This window comes from Terrapene carolina, unplaced genomic scaffold (genome assembly GCF_002925995.2).
Source record: "Terrapene carolina triunguis isolate 2854851 unplaced genomic scaffold, T_m_triunguis-2.0 Scaffold112, whole genome shotgun sequence".
NCBI lineage: Eukaryota > Metazoa > Chordata > Testudines > Emydidae > Terrapene > Terrapene triunguis.
This window is the reverse complement of record NW_020664463.1, coordinates 3,658,489-3,677,430: the sequence shown is the minus strand read 5'-3', so window position 1 is coordinate 3,677,430 and position 18,942 is coordinate 3,658,489. Positions and strand designations below refer to the sequence as shown.

Below are 18,942 nucleotides of genomic sequence, written 5' to 3'. Positions count from 1 at the left end.
TGCATAGGATAGCTCTTTGATTGCATAAATTAAGCAGTGGGAGCATGGTCACCATTTAGATGTTATAAAACAACAACAGAGCATAGAGGTGTATCTCAGATTAGGAACCAATACAATAACAGATAAACAAGATTTCAGTGGGAATTGATTTTCAGATGAACAAACATTTTTGTGTGCCCATGTTGAATTTCGACTCTGCGTGTAACGGAGTATTTTCCATATATGTAGCAGACAATATTAAGACCCTAGCACTGGCAACACAGGAGATGAGGAAGAAAAAAGACAAAGATTTTTAATTTTTAATACAAAATTCAAAAGGAAGACTATCATATTTTTCGGAAATTCTGATTTGTTTGTATTCTCTTGGAAGCATGCTAATAATATATTTCTCTACTAAGTTTGCAAACCATAGATTATTAAAAATTTTGTAGTGTCAGAGTGTACTTTTATTGAACAGCCTTGTTGAAATGAACAGGACATTTAGATTAGATTTCAAAGGGACTTTTCATAATATAGTAGCACATGTAACACTGCATAATATATTTTACCTTAATAATAATATGCAGCTTTTGTGAACAATATTTTCTGTGAACGGCAGCATAAGGTCTTAAAATAAAAAGAGGTTTACAATCCAAAGTCTTTATTAAGGGGTTGACTTAAGCTCACAAGATGAAAAGCAAGGGTGAAGAGGCTGTTTTATGTTTATTTGGAAGTAAGGCAGCTGAACAAAATTTGGTTTAGGGAAAAAAGCTTAAGCAATTTAAAATACACACACAATTCAAAACAAAAGTCAAAACTGTTCTAAAGCTCAACATTTTGGTTTGGGAAACTCAGTCCACGTTCAGGAGAAGTCAGCAAATGCTGCTTTATAAGAAGCAGAGGGAAGAATGTGGAAGACAGGACTATTCAGACAGAATAAATTAAAGATCAGGTCTGACAACTATACATTAAGATTCCAAAACTTGGAAGCTGTTGTGACAAATTACATTCAAACTATTATGTTTACGTTTGTTTTTGTTTTTTTTCATAGATTTTCATAATTGTTTTCAAAGACATTTCCCTATGTCCTACTAAAGCTGGGTGCAATTTTTCACCAAAATAAGTTATTTTTGACTAAAAATGCAGTTTTGATCGACCTAAACTACTTGAAAATTTGATACAAGTTTGCCAAATAGTTTGTCCAAAAAAAAAAAAAATTTTTTTTCACAAGGAGACTTAGCTGTCATTCACAAGACAGCCAGAAAGTGTCTCAACCAGTGGGTAATAGGGTAGTCTCAATCCCTCCTTTTTGAAGCTATTCCATTCTGTATAAAATACTTGATTAATCGCCGGGCGAGCAAGAGTGAGAACGACACTACAGACTTGGAGGGGAGGCGCGGGTGGCTAGGGCATTCGCCTTGGAGACAAGTCCCTGCTCCAATTACTATTTATGAACAGTTTCAACAGGAGAGAGGAAGACTTGCCCAGAATACCCTATAGTCCAATGAATAGGGCATTCTCCTGCAATGTGGGAAACAAGTTAAAATCCCTGCCCCACATCAGGCAGATAGGGGAATTAAACCTGCATCTCCCATATCATAAGTAAATGTCCTAACCGCTGGTCTAAAGGCTGAAAATGAGGAAGCAACTCGATTACCGCCAGCAACCATTTGTGAATCTAGCCCTTCATCTCCTTTCCTTTTAAAAAAGGATGACTGGAAATGAAAAAAAAATGTTTTGTTTGACCTGAAACAAAATGTGTCCACTTGTTTTAAATCATTTTTTTGTTTTGGTTTTTTTAATAAAGAGTTGTTGGTTTCTGGTTGAATTTTTTCCCCCCAAACAAAAAAACAGCACTACTAATACTCATCAAAATCCTTCAACATTTTCTACCATGCAATATACAAACAAAATGGTCTTTGCATGTTCTAAGAACCAGTGATGCAATACTCATGCCCACGCTACCATTTGGTATGAAAGGGTGTAAGCTCCCCAACGCAAGGCCAACAAATCCCTTTTTGTTTGCAAAATGGTTAATGCATCCAGGTGGTGCTGCCAAAAAACAAATAATAATTTCAACTCCTCTAGCAGATTCAGGTAATTTAAATGCACATCTCTTTGGTTTGGTAACCAAGTACATGCACACTTTCACACAAAGCTCATGGAGCTCAGAAGTGAACCTTTACAGGCTCATACATTTTACCAACTGCAAATATCTACTTAGGTTAACAGGGCACTGCTTGAGTTTTCTAATATTAGTTAATAAACAGAACACTAGACACTTGTCAATTATTTTATCTTATACTGTATAATGAGAATCTCAACTCACACACAACGTGTTCTAAAGATCTCAAGACTGTATTTTAAAACCTTAGAATAGTATAAATATTATAGTCAAGCCAGTGCTTAGTGAAAAAAAGTGTGTGGGGGTGGATCACCCATTATTCTGTCCACTTCATTCCCCCATCAGTTTTGCCCCCCTTCCCAAATCTCTCTGGGGTTCTTCATCCTCCTTCCCCAGACCTGGGGGGCTTCAGCAGGGTCCCCCCTCTCCCTATTCCCAGGATGGGTGTTAAAGAGAAGGGAGAGGAGCACAGGACCCATCTGGATGCTCAAAGGACGGAGGAGGAGGGAGCAGAGCTGACCTGAGCACCTTGGCTATTTCTGTTCCCTGCTCCTCTCCTGTGTGAATGGTCAGTGTCTGCTCCTGGGGAGAGAGCTCTGCCTGCCTAATGCAGCAACCCTGATTGGCTCTTCCCCAGAAGGTAGGCTAGTGGGGGGGGAAAGATGCCAATCAGAGGGGATTCCTCCCCCACACCCTCCCCACAAGTAGGACTAAAATGTGTGCCCCTCAGCAAGCCAGCTCCAGTTGTAGATATTCCCTGGGTCTGCAACCCTTTTTGACCCAGCATGCTTTAAACACTGTGTGAAGCTACTGTATTACTTAAATACTACAATAAAAGTATGTGGTCACCTTGTAGATTAGTTTATCTAAAGAACACAGAAGCAACACTATTGCTTAAGTATTTTAAAACAAGGCTTGGAAATGTCAGTAACAAATTGGAAGCTTTCCCTTGTGATGTGTGTGGGGTGTGAAGAGGTGCATCTGAGCGATCAATTTCTGCCAAATTTAATTTTTTGTTTAAAAATAAGTTTCTAATCCTTATGACTGATAAGATAACTTTCCAAATATGAACCAATGCAGTGTTGCCTTCTTAATTCTGTAGGCAGCTCTAGCATCAGTGCTGCTTCAGTCTTCCAAGCACTGGCAGGGAAATTGCGAAGACTGGGCACTACTGCTATTATTCAGAAGTTTGTGGGCAACAATGAACCTAACAAGGACCATGTCATTTTCCCAACCCAATGTCTGCTAATGTTTGGGAAAGCTATGAAGAACTGCAGAGGTACACATTGGAGCCACAGAGATCACCATGAGACCAGTACAATTTTCCCTGTGCAAGTACATACCATGTTATTAAGCAATATTCCCTGTATGTGCTATAGGGGTTCGATCATATCATTCACAAAGGCCTTTATAAAGATTTTAATACCATCTGCAGAATAAATGGAGGATAGCAACTTAGAAAGAGGGGCTGGAGGAAGGGTAGAATAATGGAAAAACCCTCCCACCACTCCACCTTTTAGCAGCCAGGAGGCTATGGAGGGAGAGTGCCAGGCTCTATCCACACCATCTTCAGTAGGTTTTGGTCTAGGATGGGAAGTAAAAAGAGCACCTTTTCCTTTCCAGAAATCAGGAAGTTGGACAGGTGGCTTTGAAGTTAGAACATACTTGAGGCTGACTGGGAAGATGGAGCATTTAAACACCACTCTGGTATGAATCTGCACTCTCTCCTTTGTCAGCATTTTATTTTATTTTTGGGTGGAGAGAGGAAGGGAGCAAGAGAAGGAGGCCTGAGTGTCAAATCAAGCCCCTTTCTGTTGGTCTCACTCAGCTCACCTCATTTTTTGTATCAGCCGCTGAACAGTGGCTTTAGACTCTAGTCAGCCTTTTTTGAACAAAACTGCAAACAGAATCTTCTACAAATATTGTTATGTTAATTCTGGATGGTTTTATATTAATAAAAGGAACAGCATTGTACTAACAAGAGCCTTGGAACAGTCCTTTATCTCAACTGAGCTGTTCCCAATATGAAATTCATGATCTCCCCAACTAATTAGATAAACCCATTAGCAATTTTCATTAGTCATCCCTGAAAACGGTTGAGTTTACAAACAACTTTAATAAATTGCCACCAGTATTTTTGCTTGTCTTAGAAGTAACCAAATGTAGCTTTTTCTCTCTCTTTCCCTAGTTTATGGAGAACCTAAATAACTACTCTCCCAGCTATTTTCTCTTTCTCATGCACTGTAATACTATTTTTAAGACAGACTGTGAGAGACTAGTGTTGGTAAGGCAGCCCCGGCACCTCAAGTTCTCTATTCATAGATAGAGGTAGACATCAAAACTAACAGCACAAATCTCCTCATGGTTGGGCTAAAGTTCCTCAATACTATCACTGAAGGGCCACTTCTAAGCACAAGGGAATAACAGTCTTAAATGCATTCAACCCATGGGCCCTCTGAAACTGCCAAAGAGGCTGATTAGTGTCAACTATGGTTTCTATGTTGCAGACACTTGTCTTCTGAGACTGGACTATCAAAAATGGTACAATAATGCAAACAAGTTTATTTTTGATAACTGTGTTTAAAGTAACTTGAATAGCATTCACATGAACATCGTAAGTAGTTAATTTAGTAATTGAAAAAAGGATAATGGGCACAGCTTTTAGTATAAAAGCAAAAATCTGATTTCTCTAAAAAGTAGCTCAATAAATCCCATTCAACAAAACAGTCAAAGCCTCTAACTTAACAATTTAGACAAATGCCTATAATTCAATAGCCAGTGGCAATCTCCATTTCTTTCCAGTACATTGTCAACGAAATACAGTAAGTAGTTTTTTAATTTTGTCTGCAAAAGCCCTAAACTAATTTCCTGATTGTCTCCCAAATGGAAGAGAACATATTTCCCCTTCCCTTCATCCACATTTCACCCCACATAACGAACTTTAACATAGCTCTGTTGTAATAATTTTGCATCAGCATCACTGATGTCGTCAGCATGGTCCTGAGAAAAAGATTTTATTGTGCTTTTTAGATGGCTGTCCCTGCAGGGGCTTAGCAACTATTGTAAGGTCATGCTTAACAGTACCATTTTTTAATAAATCAACACTGCTACTATTTTCTCAGCAACACTGTTAGATTAAGGCATTTTCTAGAATCTGGAAGTCTTTTTCTCAGTAGATAATGGTTTTAATGTAGGTCAAGTTTTTGCCTGACCATTTGACTGTGTCCATTTAAAACAAAAGCTGCTTTAACAGCAGTCTCCAACATGCTCAAAATGACTTATTTTATGGGAAATCGTAAAATGTTTATTTTTTCACAGAGAAAATAAACAGGGTTTCAATCCAAACCTGCTGAAATTAAAGAAATTGCTCAGTTAACACTAACACTTCAAAGTACATGTTACAAATCGGATTCATTTGCAGGAGAACCACTTTGCTGGGTACAGTCTTTCAGTGCCTAATTCAACAGGTTTTTTTGTTTGCAACTGAGAACGTAAAAATACTCAAGAAGAAATGTTAACTGTTAACTAGAAGACAGATGGCACTGCTTATCTCATCACTAACCAAGATGTCATCTGGCTAACTTTTCTCTGAAGATGATAAATCTATCCTGGCAAAACCCAATGAAAATTTTCAGTTTTGTAGTAAGTGAACTGTCCTTCTACAAAGTGGCCTCTAATTGAAAACAAAATGAAACTTGTAGTTCTATACTGCCTTTTATCCAAGGATCTCTAAAGCTTTTTGCTTCATAACATCTCTGAGAGGCAGGGAAGTATCTCCCAGTTACCGATAGGGAAACTGAGGCACAACGTAGTTAAGTTGATTTATCCAAGATCCCACAAATAAGGCAAGGCCGGGAATAGAATTCAAGCTTCTTCACTTCCAGTCCTGTGCTTTAACCACAAGACCAGACTACAAAACAAGGAAGACTGCTTATGATTTCATGGGCTACTGAGCAATTTTCCTACCTAGTTGCACTGAAATTCTAGTACTGGCAGTTGCTAGTTAAAATGTAACCTTTGCCATATGGTCTGTTGGTCTGTTCCCATAACTGCTTTCAAGGGCTGCAACCAATCCCTTACTAATTGCTATAATTCCATACTCCTGCCCAGGGCCGGCTCTATGTATTTTGCTGCCCCAAGCATAGCAGTCAGGCAGCTTTCGGCGGCACGCCTGCGGGAGGTCCGCTGGTAACACGGATTCAGCGGCATGCCTGTGGGAGGTCCGCCTGTCCCGCGGCTTCGGTGTACCTGCTGCTGAATTGCCGCCGAAGCCACGGCACCGGCGGACCTCCCGCAAGCATGCGGCCGAAGGCTCCCTGACTGCCGCCCCCACAGCGACCAGCAGGCCGCCCCCCCCCCCGCGGCTTGCCACCCCAGGCACGCACTTGCTGCGCTGGTGCCTGGAGCCGCCCCTGCTCCTGCCATGAGGATGTTTGGTCAAATCTTTCAAAACATAGTGCAATTGTCCACATGCACACTTACCTATATGCCCACTCAAACACACAGCTGCTCATATACAAAACAAGAAAGATGTCTAATACCAAAGACAATATCAGAAGGTGAAAGTCATAAGAGCCAAGAAGCCTGTGACAAAAATTACAGCTTTAGTGATAAGTTATTTCAGACACCTCAGCTTCCAAATAAAAACATTCAGGTTATCAAGTGCCCTGAGATATACATATGCTTTGTTTCTTTTTTAAAATGGAATATTAATTACAAAGTTTCTCTTTAATTATAGGACTGTTCGCTATCTTATGGAATAATTGAATAATTTTACATTAATAAACAAACAGATACCGTGACTTACTCTGCCCACAGGGCTCACTGGATGCACAGCATAATCTGATGTCAAATTGTAGTTGGAAGCGTCACTTATTGTGCTTACTGTTCGTTCTTTCTTTTCTTCAGATGTCATGGTTGCAGCAGTCCTGAAAATCAGAATATTCAATAACACCAGAACCTGCTGTGTGTGCAGACTGATATTAAAACGTGTCCCTAAGATGTTCTCTAATAGTGGCTGTGTCCTACTTTTCCAATTTTGAAGCAAGCAATTCAGATTTCAAGAGAAAATTATCTGCACCAAGTATTAAAAAGGTCATTAAATTGTATAGCAAAGACGAACTTAGTTCTACTATAGGAAATTCTAAAAGTTGCTTTAAACTAATTCAAATTCATGGTTTACCACACAGCACAGTTAGTAAGAGAATGCTGTACACCAATCTCATGTTAGTGAAAATATGAGACTTAAGTATTACTAAAGTTCAGTCTGGTAATTTGATTAGATACACAAGACTCAGCCACTTCACAACCAGAGATCGGGAATTACTACTGCACATAAATTCTTGATTCCCCTAAACCTTCAGGAAGGTCTAAGGAAATCATGTCATTCATGATTTATTCTGCAAGAGTAATGAAATAGTAGTCAACAAATCTATCATCCACCTGCTCAGAAAACTTCTTGACAGGGCAATGGAATAACAATATTAAATGGAAAAGGAGTCCTAGCCGCTACAGGAGATATGGAATGCCAACATATTCCAGAGCAATTCAAATGGATCATCAAAAATGTACCTTATGGTAGCCTACTGGACTATCATGCTAAAAATCTTTTAGTTTACTCTGCATGCAAATTGAAGTGAACAGTGAAATAATGGTCCCAACACCTCATTAAAACATAGAAAACCCTATTTGGGCTAGTTTTTTTTTCTTTTTAATTGTTTTACTGTGCTTCGTTGGTCTTGGATTAGCAGAGTACAGAAGAATTAGATTATAAAAGAAATCAATTTCTATACTGATTGGAGCTCATTGTGAAATTTATGAATTAAGAATGCATGCATTTTATATTGTGCAAAGCACATTTCACTTACTGTTCATTCACAACAAAAATACAGTTATCCTGTGATGGCTGTCCTGTTACTGGATGCTTGCAGGTCACTTTCCGTTCATTATGACTGTGGAGAAGAGAGACAGGCATTTATAAAGTTATGTATTTTGTAGTTTTCTGTAAAATTCTTTTAAGGATCTAGTGTAAGGTCCAAATACAAGGAAAATAACTGGACGGTTCCACGAAGAGTTCATTGTGATGTCTGGAACTTAACTCCTGGCAACTACAGATGTAAAACATTTGTGTCTCTTTGCATGTTGTGCCCTTATCCATGCTACAGTTGAAACCATGCAACCAGTTTATTTTTAAAATGGATGCTAATATTGCTTCATTCACAATATGATTGAAACCCTTATGGTAAACATTTTCTAACAATTTAGAGAGGAAAATAAAATATTTGAGCTTTTAACACTGCTCTAGGGATAAAAAAAAGCTAATGATTTCTAATCTGGAGTTTGGCATTTTTCATTTAAAACTTCCAAGTAAAATGCCGTGATAGTCATAAAGAAACATTATGAACTTGTAAGAGCCAAAAAAAGAGAAGATTACAGATAGATATATACACAAGATAAAACCCATGTTTCATTTTAACTTAATCAAGCACAAATAAATTACATTTCATGGTTATATTACCTCTGCATATTGTTTATGGCATCATAATGAATGCAAATGTCATAAGTATTAGTCAGGCACAATAAATTCATGCAACAAGAGACTATATTAAAATCAATGGTTTTGTAACGATGTCCTAAATTCTTCCCATCACTGTGGGGAAGACATATGACTTTATAACATTTGGCACAAAACTGAAGAAGCAGTTCAAAATTAAATCAAATTTTTTGATTTTCTCCAAGTTGAAAGTGAGATTTAAACCTGGAATAATCTGGAGTAGTGTAACATTCAGTATATTGACTATGGTACAAATGTATTTTGCATGAGGTATTTAATAGAACCTGTATCCCTGGATCCTTCATGTAATTTAATAACAGAAGGAGGGAGAAATTAAAAAGGGATGAGAGAGAAAATGTATACTTTTACCTTAGATTTGAAAAGAAACAGTCACTAAGACTGATATATATAGAAAGTCAGTTCAAAACAGCAGGAACTCTATAAGAGAAGGTTCTTCCACCAGCAATATCAAGATTTTGTGGAAGACAGGCAGACTAAGGTCAATGCTAAATGAGTGGAAGGAGGAGGAAATTTCATAGGGATAAACTAACCTATGAAAGACTGTAACCTTTCTAAGTAGGTTAATTTTGAATAATGATACCATGGACATAAGAATGGGGTTAATTTGGTCACTACACCAGAAGCATGTAAAAAGTATCAATACACCTGTTTCGTCTATACAAAAAAAGTGCTGTATTCCCAGAAGTGTGTCTGCTTCATATGAAAGTATCATGTGTGCATGTGATCCCAATGCAACTCAAGCAGATTCTGGGAGGCAGAAAATGGAGATGAGCTAGATTGTTTTATCCTCACAAGAGCTTCCTTGTGGCTTCAGTTGGAAAATGGCTTGAAGCATTCTATAATACTGGGTTTTCTACCCTCCTTCCAGCAGATACAGATTGTCAAAAATATTTCTATATTGGACATTCCTTGGAATGCTGCTGCCATCTCTTCCATTTTGTTACTTTTCAGGCAACAGTCGATACCATCAAACTCTCCACTGTGTTGGTAATTTTTCAAGATTGCCTACACTGGAAATATTTTTGATCTCCTCCTCCTCCTGGCAAGAGGGTAAAAACCTGATGTTACAAACTAAGAGTAGCAGCAGGTCTCAAGATGAGGCCTTTCTAAAAATAGTGTATTGAAGAAATTCTAGATAGAGTTACAGACCTGGGAGATGGTTATCTTAGAAGCAGGAGATGTTAAATGTCCCTATGCTCGTCTGGCCCTTTCCGACCTCTGCACATAGTAACTTTAAGTAGCATCTTCATACTAATTTTGTGGAAGGAGTTGAACTGAGAAGGAAAATTATCAAGGGAGAGGCTTCAAGTGAGACAAAAGTTGAAAGCCACAAGAATAAAAATCAGAAGTATATTGCAAGAGGTAAACATAAAATGAAGCTAAAATAAAAAGATCAAAGTAGAGTTCCAACTTAGACACATTCTCTCTCACCAGAATCAGACTTCATCTAAAGTTTTACAATTTCAAGTCTTTGAAGGCAGACTAACCAGCAGGTGCCAAAAATACAAAAACAAGCAGCCATTGTTGGTTTTCTTCCAAGTTCTGTGTGAAACAGAACATACACTTTTAGTTGTTTAGGCAAAAGCACAGCGATAAACAATGGTCTTGTTGTTAAGGCACTGGACTGGGATGCTGGATCTTTGGGTTCAATCTGCCACACACTTCAGATCCTGTGTAACCTTGGCCAAGTCACTTAATTTCTCTATTCCTCAGTGCCTTATCTGTAAAATGGGGTTATGCTTTCCTGTCTCACAGGGATGTTGAGAGGATAAGTACAGTCATGTCTGTGTGGCACTCAGATACTAGAATCATGAAGGTCATGTAAGCTACCAGAGCGTATTCGTTGTTGCCACTACTGTTGCAGCTGATACAGGAAAATGTCAAAGGGATTTGTATGGAAACATAAAATCTATTAACTGAAATAACAGAAGATCCCACTATAAAGTTTTCAGATACTTCGAAAGTCTGTCATATCAAACTAAACTGTTATACGTAATCTCAAACCATAATATCTATAATCAATGCAATACAGTACATCCAATAGCAAATGCTTTGCAATATTAATTCCCTATCTTAAATGAGGTTTTTCATTTTCAGAGAGCTTGTTTGTACCTAGGCAAGTTCAATAAATTTGGAATAAACATTAGAAAACTTTTGCCAAGATTTCCTTTTTCTTTTCTACTTTTTATTTGGTAGATTTAAAATTATAACATTGATTTTTGCTTTGAAATCTATTTACCCAGAAGTACTGATACAAGACACAGCTCTCTCTTTGTATAAGGGAAATACCTTTATTTCTGCACCAACTTCCCCAAAAATTTCACACGTAGACAGGTAACAAACCTGGAAAACATCAGCCTTCCAATGAAACTTTCAAAAAATTACAAAAATCTTAACACTGGTTCAGAATGAAAGCTTACGGCACTTTAGGGATAACCTTTGGTTATAGACACTAACATTTTAACTATACAAAATACTGTTTACTTTGCAAACCTTGCCTCCCCACCCCCCGAAGTCTTAACTTCAGCAAGATAATCAGAGAAGTGTAGGACTGGAAGGGACCTCAAGAGGTCATCTAGCCCAGTCCCCTGCACTCAAGGCAGGACTATCTAATAACTAGACCATTCCTGAGAGGAATCTTAACATTTCCCTGGCTGGTGCTTATATTAAAAAGCTTAGATCTTGATCACTTTGCAGTTTCACAGTCATGCTCTAGTCACAAGTCCCCTTTCACACAAAAATCTACAGTAAAAAAATTAAAGCTTCTTTCATGTTTAAGCTGTATTGGATATAATATGCAAACACAAACAGAAAAGAGGTAAAAATGTAACCCATTTCTTTGTACCATGTTTTCTTATGTCATAGAGTTTAGTTTAAAGCAAGTTGTTTATATTTGGGGCTAATAATGACGAAGTACATCATTCTCTACCTTTTTACAACAACTATAATCAGGTTAACCTCTGAAAAGATTCTATTGGGAAAGTACATCCATAACCTTTGAAGGGTCATGAGATAGATTCTCATCTGCTAAGTCCTTGCCATCCTAAATTGTTATGATTCTATGTTCCCTAAGGAAGATAAAGTGGCTCAGAGAAAAAGAAAACTAAGTTACAAACATCACTGCACAACATCCATTTTTAGGTGGATATTTTTCCTCTGATTCAACAGACTCACTTTCTTGATCTCTTGAGAAAGGCTGGAGAATTGTATCCACAGCACTTGAGATTATGGAATACAGGGCATGAATTGAACTTTTATCATCATAAAATAATTATTTTCAACTTTTTTTTTCCCATGTGGCCTTGGTGGACAACATTAAGCCGCAACCAACTAAGTTGGCCATAAATGGTGGGATTTTTAAAAGTGCCTGAGGAGCACAAGTTACACTGACTTTCCATGGGACTTGTGCTTCTAATTCAGGCTTTTTAAAAAACCCCACACTAAGTCAAAAAAGGGTGTCATTCAGTCAGGTTATAGTGATGTAGACTGCTGTAATGTTTAACCTTGACAATTTGATACATCTGGCCATCAACTGGCATCCCAAAAGGCTGCCAAGTAGAATATTCCCTCTTTTGTTGGGAAGGAACAACTTGCACACAGTGGCACTGCCTAGGTCAATAAGCAGCTGTGTTCACTCCTCCTTACTAAAGGAAAGGTCATCTAAATGGCAAGAATAAATGGAAAACATTGGAGAGAGGGGAGCAATCCCAGATGACTACACAAAAGCCATTTAAGGACAACTGTTAGGTCAATAATTTTAGGGCTAAACCTAGGGGAAAAAAGAGACACCACCTTTCTCCCAAAAAGAACAGGAGTACTTGTGGCACCTTAGAGACTAACAAATTTATTAGAGCATAAGCTTTCGTGGGCTACAACCCACATGTGATAAAAAGACAGCATGTCTGAAGTTGAAAACCTGGCCCAATAATGAGTATCTGGTAGAAAGGGGGCCTGGAAAGTTGGCATGGACATTGTAAAAGTACATTGTGAAGCAAGGAGCCATTTCCCTTCCTTGTTTAGAGATCTCTACCACTTAAATGGGCAAGGGACACTCCTCTTCCCATCTCTCCTAAGCCCAGACTCCCAAACGAAGTCATGTGAATGAACATGCATTGCAGCTAACAATGAATGTCAACTTGCTCTAGTAATAAAAAATGCTTTATGTAAAGAAATGTGATTTGTTGACTAAAACCCAAATATTTTCTTTTAAAAACAGCAGATTCTCATTTCTGACCCCAAACAGCTGGGTTTCAGCACTATTTTAACTTAGATTACCAACATTTACCTAGATTTCTCAAAATACTTATGTAAGAAGTACTGTCCCTAGATAATTTCTATGTTCCTTCTATAGAACAGTAGCCCCAAGGCATTTATTTACGGGCTTCATCTCTTGTAGTTCATTGAAAATTTTATTAAAAGCTACCACATACTAGGCACAATTTCCAGTGTGTTCAATTTAGGCATCAGTCAGTGATGCACAACATTCCACTCTAGGTCTCTACACAAGCACAGCATTTTGTATATTTCATTATGATAATATGCATCTAATTAATACAACTCAATGGAAATTAAGCCAAATTTTTCCCTTTAATATTTCAGCACATTCATTTCCCAGTTTCCACAGTGCCAAAACCGCACTTCAAAATTACAGTGTTGCATCTTTCTGCGTCTGTACTTGTACTGTGTGGTAAGGATTGTATTACAGTAGGTTTAAAAACAGTTAGAAGCCAAGGTATTTTAACTCATTCTTTCCTTTCACTTAGGCAGAAATATAGCATCCTTGTGAATACATGCACAGCAGTAAAACTTCTCAAAATGGAGGTCCAAATTCTGTTCTTGGTTACACCATTATAAACAGAGTATTTCCATTACCACCACTCAGGAATTGGCTCTATTTTAATTCCAGGAGCTGGGCTCTCTCAACAATATGGTCATGTCTAGAGCCAAAATCAAAAATCAAAACTTCCTTGGATATTTTTATTAATATTCATGATCATACGTTCCCTAACTCAATACATAGAGTTGGCTGTTATATATGCCACTGGGGCAGTGATACTCAGACTGAGGCTCTTTAATGTGCCTCTTGTGGCTCCTTGCGGCACATGATATTAAAACACTCAATTAACAACCAATCAGGATGCTTTTACTATGTTATTAACCAATTGTAGTTGATAAAATACTTGGTCAGTCATTTTGCTGTGAGAATAATACATCTGTCTATATAAAATGAAACAATGAATTCACACTACTGTAGCTCTTTTGGGTAATGTTGAATGGTAATTTGGCTCCTGAACCACTGAGGTCTGAGTATCACTGCACTGGGGTATATAGAACTCCAGAAGCAGGTACAGCTGGCTAAGATGACATTTCGGATATGCATTCAGTAGAAAATAAACTATTTTTTGCCTGTGTCATGGATCTTATTTTGTTCTTAGTTCCACTAAGGTCCATCAATGGTCACCTGTTAAAAAGTGGGTCAAAATTTCAATTCGGTTTCATAATACCTTGGGGACAAATTCTGTTCTCAACTACATGGTGTAACCCAACAATTCACTGTAACAACACAATTTAGCTTGTTCCATGTGATTTCGGAAAACAAGAGTTTGATTTTTTTCCATCTCAACAGTACAGGATCTGGTACTTCTTTGGGAAGAGCCAACAAAACCCAGTTTTTTCCACATGGGAAGCCATCTTTCAGGGTGACAACTTCAGTATTATCCATTTTACATTCCACTCATGCTGTTGTCCTCTAGCATCTGCTTCCCTCCCCTTCCTAACATTCTTTCAGAGCAATGCTCTGTTTACAAGGTGTGCTACAAGCTAACAATCATGCACTTTCACACCCTTCCTCTCTCCAAACACATTTGTTGTTAACCTGCTCTAAGCCGTGGTTTACACTACAAACTTATGTCAGTGTAACTATATAGCTCAGGGGTGTCGATTTTCCACCCCTCCAAGTGATGTAGTTATAACTAACCCAACCCAAGGTGTAGAGAGCACAATGTCAACAGGAGGAGTTTTCCCATTGACATAGCTATTGCCTCTTGGCGAGGTGTGGTACCTATGCTGATGGGAGAAGCTTTCCTGTCAGCATTGGGAGTGTTTTCACTAAGCGCTGCAGCACGGTAAGTGTAAACAAGCCCTAATACTACATAAAGAATACTGAATCAATTTAACTGGGGCCAAATATGGAACAAAGACTCAAAGTGAGGCTAAAAAAAGCTTCATATAGAAAGTTTCAGACACATTTCTCTCCTCCTAAGAGCACGTCTACAGTACAGACTTAAAATCGACCTGATGACCACACTACGCTCCTTCTGTCAGTGGTGCGCATCCTCATCAGGAGTGCTTTCACTGACTGAAGAGGGGCAGTGTGGGGGGAGGCTGGCAGCCAGGGCTCAGCTCCCCATGTGGAGTGGGGGCCAGCCTCCTGGGCTTCTTGCCTCTTGTTTCCCAGCCAGGGAGCTGGGAGTCGGGCAGGTGCAGCCCAGATCGGAGGAGGGACCTGGAGGCAGCCAAAGCTCTAGCATGGAGCCCTGAAAGTGACAAGACAGCCAACAGCTGATATAAGTAAAGATGTGTCTATACAGACACTGCGGCGCACTAACTACACTGACGTATGTCCTATGCCTCTTGTGGAGATGGAATTATTATGTCTGCATAGTAGGGTACTTACATCAGCGGGACAAGGCTGTAGTGTGTATACTGAAATAATTAGGTGTATGTAAGCTCTCTTATGTCGACTTAACTCTAGTGTAGACCAGGTCTAAATAACAGCCTAATACTACATGTTATTCAACAATTCTGAAGGTAGTACTTCCCATAACTTCTGCGTTGGTGGTTCAGTGGTAGAATTCTCGCCTGCCACGCGGGAGGCCCGGGTTCGATTCTCCGCCAATGCAACAGTGGACTTTGTTGGGGGGAGGGATAGCTCAGTGGTTTGAGCATTGGCCTGGTAAACCCAGGGTTGTGAGTTCAATCCTTGAGGGGGCCACTTAGGGATCTGGGGCAAAATCAGTATTTGGTCCTGCTAGTGAAGGCAGGGGGCTGGACTTGATGACCTTTCAAGGTCCCTTCCAGTTCTAGGAGATAGGATATCTCCATTATTAATAACCTGTATTAGTAGGAGCATTGCCAGCAGATCAAGGGAAGTGATTATTCCCCTCTATTCGGCACTGGTGAGGCCACACCTGGAGTACTGTGTCCAGTTTTGGTCCTCCCACTACAGAAGGGATGTGGACAAATTGGAGAGAGTCCAGCGAAGGGCAACAAAAATGATTAGGGGGCTTACGATGAGAGGCTGTGGGAACTGGGGTTATTTTGTCTGCAGAAAAGAAGAGTGAGGGGGAATTTGATAGCAGCCTTCAACTACCTGAAGGGGGTTCCAAAGAGGATGGAGCTAGGCTGTTCTCAGTGGTGGCAGATGACCGAATAAGAAGCAATGGTCTCAAGTTGCAATGGGGGAGCTCTAGGTTGGATATTAGGAAACACTATTTCACTAAGAGGGTGGTGAAGCAATGGAATAGGTTATCTAGGGAGGTGGTGGAATCTCCATCCTTAGAGGTTTTTAAGGCCGGGCTTGACACAGCACAGGCTGGGATGATTTAGTTGGTGTTGGTCCTGCGTTGAGCAGGGGATTGGACTAGATGACCTCCTGAGGTCTCTTCCAACACTAATATTTTCTGTGGTTTTTGTTTGGAGGAGGTGAGCAACTCAGGCAGAGTAGATGGAACAGAATGAAGAGTACACAGAGCAGTTGTACAGCAGGATAGAAGACCAGGGAAAAATGAGGGCTAAGAACAGCTTTCATCTGGAATAGAGCAATTCAGTCAGAAGTAGCAAGAGGGATCAAAAGATCAGGGCTGGGACATTTGGTTTTGGGCTCTCTTTAATAAAACACATTTGTTTGATTTCTCTGCCCTACAAGAAATGGAGCTCAGCCAGAACTCTCACAGTGACATCTGGCTTTCTCCCATTGAAACTAAAACTAAAGGCTACTTCAGTGCTTCTCTAGAACCTTACCTTTGCACATATTATATGTTACTAACACTTGAGCCTTCTTATTTGCTCATTTCCAATAAGACTAACAAAGCAAAAGCTGAATAATGCTTCACTGCAAAAATACTAACAAAAACATGATGTTATGAACTAAAAGCCGTATCTTAATTTAAAAAGACACTTTATTTTAATAAGTGAATGCTTAAGGAGTTATTATATCAAGACAAGTAGCCTAACAAATACCAAGGGGGAAGAGTAAATGTGAAGACTTTGTGATTTACCAAGCTCTTGATTTATTAACCAAATCCTTATTTAGCAAATGTAATTCATGTGTCACATTATTTATTCAGCAATACTCACTTTAAAAATTTTCCTCATTTTGCAAGAAAAGCAAAATTCTACCACCACTTACTTACATTTAAAAATTGCAAACAAATTCCAGAAAAAGTTATGGGGCAGATGCATCCCTGCCCTCTTTATAAATGCATTAGGTTTCTGCACAGACATAAAATTAAACTGGAGACAAGCAGAGCAAGTCTGATCAAGCTCTGTTCTACTTCTGAACCGGTGTTTCAGATCTGAACAGGAAAAAAGTATGTCAGCAACTTCTGCCTCATTTTTGCTTTCCAGCCTAAGAAGAGAACTTTTCATTTCTAATTGAAATAAATGCAGGAACTTATGGTTACCTAATAGAAAGTTATTTGAATTTGGAAAAAATATAAGTAAACGCAGCGCCTATGTATAACTGTTAGCAAGGATGTGGTCTGTGGTTGTTCAACTCCTTCCATTTTACTAAAAATGCAATGCCACATGGCATAGTAAATAGCACATGCAAGCATTTTCCAGTCGGTACTCAAATACCCATCTATTATGAGCCTTTTTTCAATTAAGGGGTTTTGAACAATAAATTTGGGAACCATATTGCATGGCTGCTCTAGAAAACAGATGAATATCAAAAGTTTTACTGTCAGTCAGACAGAGTAAAAAAGACAATCCATGCTTCCAACGTGTGTGCACACTGCCACTCACATTAAACTGTGAAAAACATCAGTGTTTGGAATTAATTTGTTTCCCTTCATGCAGCCACATATTTTAGTATGTGTGCACACCACATTTTTCCATTTGTTTGGCAGACAATGACATAACTTATTTTAGGGCTGTTGCTGTCACCACTCTTGATCAAGCGAGAATGTATTTCCTAGGGGCCTATTTTCCTGATGCTTTTAAAAAAAAATTTAATTCAAAACAGGATTGCCAATGTACAAAAAGATTGTTTCCCTCTTACTGATGTCCAGTTGCCTTCCTATTTCATTTTTACATAGATCATTGTTCTCAGTTCTTTCACTATACTTAATACTTATTCTCAAAGATCGTTCTAGAAAGCATATGATTGCTTCTGCTGCATCCAATACTTTTGAAATTGCAAGCTTTCATTTCTACAAGACCTTTCTTAATCAAAAAGCCAATTTAAATCTGCCTGAAAGTCTGGAGTTTAATTTAAATAGAAAACTCCTGCTACTAACTTGATGTTATTAATGCATTCTTATTAAATATTTACCCAACATTTATTCTAAATGATCATGTATCATGCTATCTGGAGGGGCTCACGACCCTGAGTGTCTACTTTGGGGCAGACTGTCATGAGCAGGGCAGACACCCTGAAATGGTAGTATGTCCTATAGCAGGGGTTCTCAACTCTTTCTTTGAGTGCCCCCCACCCCAAATGCTATAAAAACTCCATGGCCCACCTGTGCCACAACTGCTTTTTCTGCATATCCAGTAGATTAAAAACTGTATTAAATGAAACACACACACACAAGATTAGATAGATAGATATGTACAAAATTTAACTATTTTTTTTTTATTTACTCAGTGTGAAACTTGTTGCTGGTGCTGATCAACAATCCTGTCAAGAAGTGGGGGTATCTTTGACAAGCACACATGCATAGGGTTACCATACATCCGGTTTTTCCCGGACATGTCCGGCTTTTCGGCAATCAAACCCCCGTCCGGGGGGAATTGCCGAAAAGCCAAACATGTCCGGGAAAATGCCGACGGGGCACTTCCTCTCCCGCGGCTGCTCTGCTCCGCTCCTCCCCTGTCAGACTTTAAGAGCCGGGCTGCCCGAGCCCCCGCCCAGGCACCTCTCCTACCCGGCTCCAGCTGCTCTGCTCCGGCGGCTCGGGGTCCGGAGGCAGGGGGGGCTGCCCGAAGCCGGTAGCGCTGGCTCGGGCAGCCCGGCTCTTAAACAGAGCCGAAGAGTCAG

At 39.3% G+C, this 18,942-nt stretch overlaps 1 protein-coding gene and 1 non-coding gene across 2 annotated transcripts in view; one reads left to right on the top strand and one right to left on the bottom strand.

Moving 5' to 3' along the window:
* The window catches only part of PLEKHA5 (pleckstrin homology domain containing A5), a 265,817-nt gene that overhangs the window by 109,239 nt on the left and 137,636 nt on the right, over nucleotides 1–18,942 (bottom strand). Inside the window, exons 4-5 of the mRNA XM_029911661.1 lie at nucleotides 7,972–8,055; nucleotides 6,912–7,032 (exon numbers count right to left, since the gene is read on the bottom strand). Coding sequence (XP_029767521.1) covers nucleotides 6,912–7,032; nucleotides 7,972–8,055 — 205 coding nt within the window. The remainder of the gene's footprint in view (nucleotides 1–6,911; nucleotides 7,033–7,971; nucleotides 8,056–18,942) is intronic.
* TRNAG-GCC lies at nucleotides 15,510–15,580 on the top strand. Its single transcript has one exon. It is a non-coding gene; the product is annotated as a tRNA-Gly (tRNA).